This window comes from Tupaia chinensis, unplaced genomic scaffold (genome assembly GCF_000334495.1).
Source record: "Tupaia chinensis unplaced genomic scaffold, TupChi_1.0 Scaffold000046_3, whole genome shotgun sequence".
NCBI lineage: Eukaryota > Metazoa > Chordata > Mammalia > Scandentia > Tupaiidae > Tupaia > Tupaia belangeri.
Genome location: NW_006159504.1, coordinates 3,609,385 through 3,618,843, shown reverse-complemented (window position 1 = coordinate 3,618,843; position 9,459 = coordinate 3,609,385). Strand labels below are relative to the sequence as shown.

Genomic DNA, 9,459 nt, shown 5'->3' with positions numbered 1-9,459 from the left:
TTTTTGTACCGCGGATCAAATTTCCCCAAAAGGAAAGTTTTATTGATTACTTTTTATTTCCTCACGAAAAGACCAACTGTAATCAAATGAGGTGAACATTCACCTCAAGATTTTCTTCATGATAAAAAAGGTGAGGCTTAGAACTGGATCCCTCGGCCCTTCTCGTCTTACCTTCTCCCAGTTCAAGATGCTTACGTCTCTTAATAGCCAGCGTCCTCTTCGATCTGCAGCTGGGCTCAACTCATTCAAGCCTCCGCACGATCTTCTTTGTAGTTTTTGCGTTTTTCCAGAAAATAGGCTTCGTCTGTCCACCACAGCCACTCCGCTTCCTGTCACAACGCCGCTGTCCCCGAGCACACGGAGAATCTTTGCCCTTTTTGTACTGTCACTTGATGAGCTTGGTGCTTGCCACACTTCTTACAGAAGGTCCTGTGGGCTTCAGGGGCGGTCACCATGTTTGGGGCACACTATCTGCACAGAAAGAGAGGCAGGCCAGAACCAGGAGTATATCCCCTAGCCACGTTTTAGCAAGCCAGTCACAGCTAGAATTGGAGCATTCTCAGGTTGTCACATCAGCTTCTCGAAGCTGTGGCAAAGTGACACATCACAAGAAGTTTTACTTCTTAAAAGTTTTATTTTATTTTATTTTTTATGAGAGATTTTTGCTACAGGATGCTTGTGCTTGCCAGAGAGACACAGAGTCAGAGAGACAGAAAGCGAGAAACCATCCCCCCACACACACACCCCCTATTGGGGCTGGCCACACCACAATCCCTTCTCAAACTCCATTCTTCCCTCAGGATTTTGGGCATGCACGCACACGCACCTGAGTAAGCTTTAAGCCATTGGGTCTGGGACTCTGCAATGTAACCATTATGCCATCTGTTGGTCCCCAAAGTTTTTTTCTTTTTTAATCATTTTCCACCTGTAATGACAACCTAAATCTCCATGACTAGGTTCATTGAACCTTCGACGTGCGGGGGACTAGTTTGGTAAGCTGAGATTTGCTCCTTAACACAGAATGAGCAGCAGGCCTTCTGTGCGGGGATGGGAGCCAGCCTGTTTCACTGAGCTGTTTCAGCCGCGTCCATCTCAGCCTCCGCCTCGGCATGTTAATATCTTTCGCAGCTGCACTATTTCCTGGTAACTTCCCCACCCTTGGAAAGCGAGTTTTTTCTTCACTCTTTACCCATTCTTTCCTATCACGGAAAGTCTCGATGAGCCATTGTTTCATCATGACAAAAGGGAGCAGTTTGTTTCTTTAACTTGATTATTCTCGCCCCTATATAATGTAAGCAGGCGGAAAAGCACATATGATACAAATACTCGATTTCACCGATAATGACGGGGTGAGCTGTGTGGCCACCCGTGAGATCACGCAGTGGAAACTCACTAGCTCCCAGGACCCCCCCTTGCCCTCTCCCCAGCACAACCCCCCCATCCCTTTGTGATAGTTTTTCAGCTTTCCTTCATCATTTTACTACTTTTGTATATCTCCCCAAAACAATATAGTTTTCCCTGAACTATGTATTTTTTTTTTGAGAGATTTTCACTGTAGGGCGCGTGCGCTCGCCAGACAGAGAGAGACATAGAGACAGAAAGTGAGAAATCACCCCCCAGGGGGGATAGTCACGCCGCAATCCCCTCTCCTCCATTCTCCTCTCGGGATCTTGGGCACGCACGCACACACGCCCAGCGTGAGTTTTTTAAGCCACCGGGTCTGGGACACGAACCGCGGTCGACTACGTGGGAATCCAGCGACATAGCCATGCGCACGCGCCCTATAGCGAAAATCTCTCCAAAAAAAAAAAGACAAGCACCCGAGCAGGGTCTCCCGCTGCAGTCCTCCTCCAGGTCCTCGCAGCCAGGCAGGAGCCCACACACATGCGTGCTTGGCGTAGCTGGGCACCGGGGGAACCGAGCTGCAGCCTCCCATGGATCCAGGCCATTGCCCTGCCACCGCGCCGCCACAGCTGGCCACCCATGCCTGCTTTCAGACTTTATATGATAATGGGTCACAACAGATGCGCTCTTCACATCGTATCCCTTTTACTCAACGCGTGTGTAATTTCCTGCTCGTTTGGGCGTGGCTAGAACTCATTTGTTTTGTAGCTGTGTGATGTGTGGTGGGTGTGTTCAGGACACAGCCATTTGTCCGTCCATTTTACTCCTGACGGATGCAGCCGGCGTTGTTCCCAGGTTTTGGCTACTGTGAACAGTGACGCTATGAACTTTTGTTTTCTTTTGAGGATTTTGCATGTGCTAGCTGGAGAGAGACCGAGACAGTGAGAGGGAAGGTGAGAAGTCAGCCCTGGGGGGATGGCCACGCCATAGTCCTTTCTCCCTCCTCCTCCTGGGATTTTGGGCACACGCGCACACGCGCCTTGTGTGATTTTTCAAGCCACCAGGACTCGAATAGCCGTCAGACATACTGGAGTCCAGTGCAGGCCCAGCGGTGAGCATTTTTGTGCCAGTGCGAGGATCCACAGGTTTCTCTGTGGTTGCAAGGATTATCTGAGTGTAGGGTGTTTGCACATTGAAACCTACTAAGTGCTGCCAGCTCACTTTAGATTCTCACCAGTGACCTAGGGGAGTTCTCAGCGTTCCCTTTCCCGACAATAGTCAGACCTAGAAGGGCTGGGCGAGGCCGTACCTGGGTGTGGTTCCTTGGAAGGAGGCTGTGTTCCTGCCCTTCGTGGGCCCTCGGGGTATGTTGCAGAAGCTTTGCAGTTGAGTCTCAGTGATGCTGAGAATGAGCACAGAGAAGGGGCCTGGGGAGCTGCCCCAGTGTCCCTCCCAAGGTTTGAGTGCTCCAGCAATTGGTATTGTCAGACTTTTACATTTATGTCAGGGTCAACTGGTGGCATGGTGGGTAAAGCAATGGACTCCCACGTGACTGACCATGGTATGAGTCCTGGACCTGGCGGCTTGCTTCTCAGTTTCCCTCTGTCTGTCTCTTTTCAATTAAAATAATATGATGATTGTGATAAATAAAATTAAGTAAAATAATAAATAAAATAATGCATTTTTGTCAAGTCAGGGGATGGTTTGTACATGGCTTTGCTTGCATTTCTCTGGTCACTGAGCACCTTTCATGTGCTTATTAGTCATTTAAGTGTCTTCTTTTGGAAATGCCCATTCAAACTTTTGCCTATTTGCCTATTTTTCTCCTTGATTTGTAAGAATTCTTTATATATTGGATTCTAGTTTTGTTGATTCTATGAATCACAGAGAGTGTATTTCTGGTTTTTTATTTGTTTATTTATTTCTTCCATCTGAGAGAGACCAAGTGACAGAGAAACAAGTATACCCCTAGGGTTTCCATGCCCTCGTCCACTCCCAGTCAGCCCACCTGGAATATGGGCATACACACGTGTGCCCGGCAGGCTCAGGGAGGCTCCAGGACCTGAACCGAGGGCCTTTCCCATGTGTGTCCCAGTTACATCACTACTGCACCACCGACTGACCCAATGTATACAGATATACTCGTGTCACTGAGCACTTATTTAGAAAGTAAAGAAACTTTAGTATAAAATCTTCTCGATTCAAATGTAACAGTAAAGAGTTTTTGGTGGAATTTACCTTTTTTTTAAATTTTATTGATTGATTGATTTTAATTTGACCAGAGAGAGATGGAGAGAGAGAGGGAAAGCAAGAAAGCAAGTTGCCAGATCTGGCACTTGAACCATAGTTGGCCATGCGGGAGTCCAGCCCCCTTAACCACTACTTCACCTGTATGCCCCATAATTTACTTTAAAATTACTCTTGGGACCAGCAGTTGGCGTAATGGCTATGTCGCTAGGCTCTGATGTACTCAACCACGGTTCGAGTCCCGGGCCTGGTGGCTTAAACTCACACTAGGTGCGTGTGCGTGCGTGCGTGCCTAGGATCCTGAGAGGAGAATGGAAGAGAAAGGATTGCAGTGTGGTCATCTCCCCTAGGAGATGACTTCTCACTTTCTGTCTCTCTGTCTCTCTCTGTCTTTCTCTGTCTCTCTCTGTCTTTCTGTCAAGCGCACACGCTCTATATCAAAAATAAGAAAGAAAGAAAATTATCAAAAATCTATAGAGAAGGTCATTGGCTTGTAATTACACTTTTCGATGGCAAGGCAATGAATACATTTATATGATTCCGTTATTTTGTGTCAATTGTGGCTTTTTGAGAAGAACGAGGGCGACTTTTTTGTCAGCTACTACTATCCCCTCTCCTTAGTACTTATTTTATGCGGCATTCTTCATTTTCCTGTGGGGCACTGCAAGCTCCTACGAAATCTAAACCTAGGAAGGATACTACAGGACGTGTTTGAGCGGGGACGTCTGTCTCAATGGCCAGAAGACGAATCCTTGTCTAGAGTTGTGCGTTAGCTATAAACTCACACGCCTCTTACCCAATTAAAGTTTTAGAAGTAGAAGAATAATTTGTTTTGTTTTAATAATGCCTTGGAGCTAGCAGATGGCATAATACTTACCTCGCTGAATTTCCATGTCGTCAACTATATGGTTCTAGTCCCAGTCCTGGTGGCCTAAAAATCCTCACACCAGACGCGTGTGTATGCGTGCCCAAAATCTCAGGAGGAGAATGAGGAGAAGGGGTTTGTGGTGTGGCCATTCCCCTGGGGGGTAACTTCTCACTTTCTCTCTCTCTCTGTCTCTATCTTTTTGGCAAGCACACATGCCCTATAGCAAAAATATCTCCAAAAAAAAAAAAGTTTTACAAATTTTTTTCTTTTTAAGAATGACTCGTTGGGGCCAGCAGGTGGTGGAGTGGTTATGTTGCTAGACTCCCACATGGCTAACCGTGGTTCGAGTTCCAGAACTGGTGGCTTCAGAATCGCACCGGGTACATGTGTGTGTGCCTCAAATCCCAGGAGGTGAATGGAGACGAAGGGACTGTGGCGTGGCCATCCCTCCCCACCCCGGGAACTAGTTTCTCACTTTCCCTTTCTCTGTCTCCCCTCAAGCATATGTGCCCTGTGGCAAAAACCTTAAAAAAGAAAAGAATAATTTTGTTTTTCTAAAAAATACTCATTCGCAAATTTAACCAAATAGAAAAGGACAAGAGGAAGCAGACGGCACCGCAGGGTCTGCCCAGCAGGGCTCATTGTCTGTGCTGCACCCAGAACCTGCACCCGCTTTTCTGTCCACGCCACACACTCACAGGGACAGTGCGACCCGAAGGGGGACCAGATGCTTCCACGCACCTTCCCCCAGGGCAGGTCTCCGTGCAAACCTGCAGCAGCCCGGGCGGCAGTACCCACAGAGGATCTATGGCGGCACCGCCAGCTGTCACTCCCTCTTCACTGTTTCTTTCTTTATTTTTGAGAGAGGTTTTTGCTATAGGGCACGTGCGCTTGCCAGACAGACAGAGGGTCAGATAGACAGAAAGCGAGAAATCACTCTCCAGGGAGGATGGTCACGCCGCAATCCCTTCTCCTCCGTTCTCCTCTTTTTTTTTTTTTTCAATTACTCATTTATTTCTTCTGTGAGAGAGACAGAGAGACCAGCACACCAACCGAGTCCTCGTGTCTGCTGCACTTCCAGTCCCAGCCAGGCTGCGTGTCCCACACACACATGCATGTGCACACACATGCCTAGTGTGCCCGGGGAGGTCCTGGGACTCGAACTCAGGACCTTTCCCATTTGGGCCCAGTTGCAATGCCACCACCTGCCCCTGCTCTTTAGTGTTTTTGTCCTTTGCACTTCCAAGAGAAGTATGAAAACAGAGAACAAAGGAAAATGACATTATTATATTTCTCATTTGCCAAACCACCGAGAAGACTTTCCCGAGAGAAAGTTAGGACTCAAACACGTCCCTGAGTCCGGCTGCAGCGATGCAGTGCCTCAGAGCTACAGTTAGGAGTCAGGACCTCAGGTGTGTCCTACGAAGTGCAAAGTAGGACAAAAGCAAATGCTCCGTGGTGACGACAGTGTGGCAAGTGCCAACATGAACCAACCCAGGTTCCCCCCGAAGTCTCTTGAAGCACTTGCTGGATGTCTGGTGGGGGCGGCAGGCGTCACCCAGGTGTGGTTCTCTGAAAACTCTGGGACGCTTCGTTCCTGTATATTGAATTGTAAAGTTAGCACAGAAAGGTCATTTTTACAGAGTATAACACCTTTTTTTCTGATTATAAAAACAACACTATTCATAAGAATAATATTCATTTCAGAAAACTTGGTGAATAGTTCAAGGTACGGTACACAGAATTTAAGCCGCCCTTAGGGCCAGCTGGTGGTATGGTGGTTAAGATGGCTGGATCCTGTGTGGCCGACCATGTGGTGGAGGTCCCAAACCTGGCAGCTTGGAAGACATTGGACATGCATGTGTGCATACCCTCACTCCCTCGAGGAGAATGGAGCAAAAGGGATTGAGGCATGCCCGTCACCCCTTGGGGGGGTGCCTTCTCCCTCTCGGCTAGCACTCTTGCCCTCTGGCCAAAAAAAAAAAAATCACCCATAATTGTTCCACCATCAGAGACAGACAGTATTTGTTGTATTTTGGCGTATTTTCATCCAGATGACTGTTCATACATGTGTGTGTCTATAAAATATGCTGAGATTGTTTAAGTGGGGCTTATAGTGTACATCTGATTTGTGAGGGGTTACAGTGTGTGCGGTTTATTTTGCTGGCTTTGGTTTTGTCTTAAACGAAGAATATTTTGTTAACTAGAGGAAAATGTTAGTCCTAGTGGAACACAAAGAGAATTTTCTTTTTTACTTTTGTTATATAGAAAGGTTTTGATCTAGTTATACTTTGAGGGTTTATGGGGTAAAGGAATTGCCAAGACTGCCCTGTGCCCTTCGCCCAGCCTCCCCTAACTGCACTCTCTCTAGTGTGTCGTCTAAGACTCTTCCTATCCGAAACTTCGTTTTCTCCGAACTCTGCACCTACAAAGTGAAGTTCTCGAGTTTTCTGTTTTCGGTTTGTTGAAGTGAGCCCTGCCTTCCCTGTCTCCCTAGGTTACTATAACAACAGCACCAAGGTGGCTGTGAAGACCCTGAAGCCAGGCACCATGTCAGTGCAGGCGTTCCTCGAAGAAGCCAACCTCATGAAGACCCTGCAGCATGACAAGCTGGTGCGTCTCTACGCTGTGGTCACCAAGGAGGAGCCCATCTACATCATCACCGAGTTCATGGCCAAGGGTGAGCACCCCACCCTGCCGCTCAGAGCCTCCAGACGCGAGCAGCTCAGTGTTTACGTGTTCAGAGAACTTGCTTAGAGTCATCGTCACTGCAGATCGGCGTGCTTCTAGGGGAAAACTGGGGACTGTAGGAAAGCGAAGCCTTCTTCCAAACCTCCTCACCAGAAGGGATGCATCCGTAAAGTCTGTATATAGTCTTCGCATTTTCTCTGCGTCCACCTGCGTATACCTACCAGACCCAGGAGTAGAACCCCGCACCTAATAGCACCCCAGCAAATATTTGCAAGCCAATTAATACGTAGATCAGGGAATATTTTTGTTCTACTTAAAAGGGGAGTTCTGGGGACCAGCAGTTAGAGTAATGGCTATGTCGCTGGACTCCCATGTAGTCGACCGCAGTTTGCGTCCCAGACCCGGTGGCTTAAAACTCACGCTGGGCGTGTGTGCGTGTGTGCCCAAGATCCCAAGAGGAGAATGGAGGAGAAGGGATTGCAGCGTGACCATCCCCCCGGGGGGGTGATTTCTCGCTTTCTGTCTTTCTGTCTCTGTCTGGCAAGCGCACATGCCCTATAGCAAAAACCTCTCCAAAAAAGGGGGGGAGTTCTGAAAAATTTTAAACTAGTTCATTTTCCTTTTTAGCATTATGTTCATGTTCAAGGTGTCAGTTTGAGGTTCATGCTTCTTACAACTCGTGGAGCTAAATTCACTGCCAAGCGATTTTAACCATTTCTCCTCCATCATGACCACCTTCGGATACAGAGCTTCCGGTCCCCATCCTTTCCTTACCCACCTCCGGTTTAGTAAAGGGACTGAGAAACTGCCAAGGGATTTTTTTTTTTAGTCTTCTGTAGCTGTAAGTGAAAAAAGTATGATCTAGAAGCAAGAATGCAAAATTAGCAGTCAGCTCACACATACTGGAGAATATGGTCTGAGGTCATAGCTGAGTAGGTTAGAAAGATGAATATTTTAAATATCTGTTAACATTTCAGACTGTCAGACACTCAGAGTCCTTCCAGAAAAGGACATTGTTACAAAATCCAACCAAACAAACAAAAAAACAAGCCCCTGTGGCTTGGGTTGGCACAGTGCAGAAGTCAGACCCAGGGCCAGACGCTTTGCAGGAGTTCAGTAGGAAATGGTGAAGAAGGTAATAGTATTCATGACCATCCATGTGAGTGTGAGTTTTTCATCCTAACAGTTTTATCATTTATTGAGCACTTATTACTTACCAGCTGGGTTGCAGGGTGACCCTCCCCCCGGGGGGGTGATTTCTCGCTTTCTGTCTTTCTGTCTCTGTCTGGCAAGCGCACATGCCCTATAGCAAAAACCTCTCCAAAAAAGGGGGGGAGTTCTGAAAAATTTTAAACTAGTTCATTTTCCTTTTTAGCATTATGTTCATGTTCAAGGTGTCAGTTTGAGGTTCATGCTTCTTACAACTCGTGGAGCTAAATTCACTGCCAAGCGATTTTAACCATTTCTCCTCCATCATGACCACCTTCGGATACAGAGCTTCCGGTCCCCATCCTTTCCTTACCCACCTCCGGTTTAGTAAAGGGACTGAGAAACTGCCAAGGGATTTTTTTTTTTAGTCTTCTGTAGCTGTAAGTGAAAAAAGTATGATCTAGAAGCAAGAATGCAAAATTAGCAGTCAGCTCACACATACTGGAGAATATGGTCTGAGGTCATAGCTGAGTAGGTTAGAAAGATGAATATTTTAAATATCTGTTAACATTTCAGACTGTCAGACACTCAGAGTCCTTCCAGAAAAGGACATTGTTACAAAATCCAACCAAACAAACAAAAAAACAAGCCCCTGTGGCTTGGGTTGGCACAGTGCAGAAGTCAGACCCAGGGCCAGACGCTTTGCAGGAGTTCAGTAGGAATGGCGAAGAAGTAATAGTATTCATGACCATCCATGTGAGTGTGAGTTTTTCATCCTAACAGTTTTATCATTTATTGAGCACTTATTACTTACCAGCTGTTCCTGATGCCTTCTGGGATGGCTTCGCTTAATCTTTTCAGAACTCTGAGGGCTACGTTCTATTGTTTTGCGTCAGGGATGAGGTCCTGTGACATTTATTGAGCCCTTAGTACCTGCCAGGCATCGTGTCCTGCGCTTTAAATCCGTTCTCCAATCATGTTCTCACGAGAACTCTGACGTAGCTGCTGGTACATGCCCACTGCACAGAGATGCAGACGGGGTAAGTCTGCATGATGACGGTACCGAGGTTCCAGGGAACAAGCAGATCTTATTTTAGAGATGAAGCCACAGGGAGCCAGAGAGTGTGTGCCAGCACACTTGTTCGGGGGGTCTCACTCTT

General features: G+C 47.1%; 1 protein-coding gene across 2 annotated transcripts in view; it reads left to right on the top strand.

Annotated features, from left to right (window-relative positions):
* Window positions 1-9,459, top strand: part of LYN (LYN proto-oncogene, Src family tyrosine kinase) — an 88,067-nt gene that overhangs the window by 22,359 nt on the left and 56,249 nt on the right. For both annotated transcript variants that reach the window (XM_006140877.3, XM_006140876.3), the window contains exon 8: window positions 6,957-7,139. In XM_006140877.3, coding sequence (XP_006140939.1) covers window positions 6,957-7,139 — 183 coding nt within the window. The remainder of the gene's footprint in view (window positions 1-6,956; window positions 7,140-9,459) is intronic.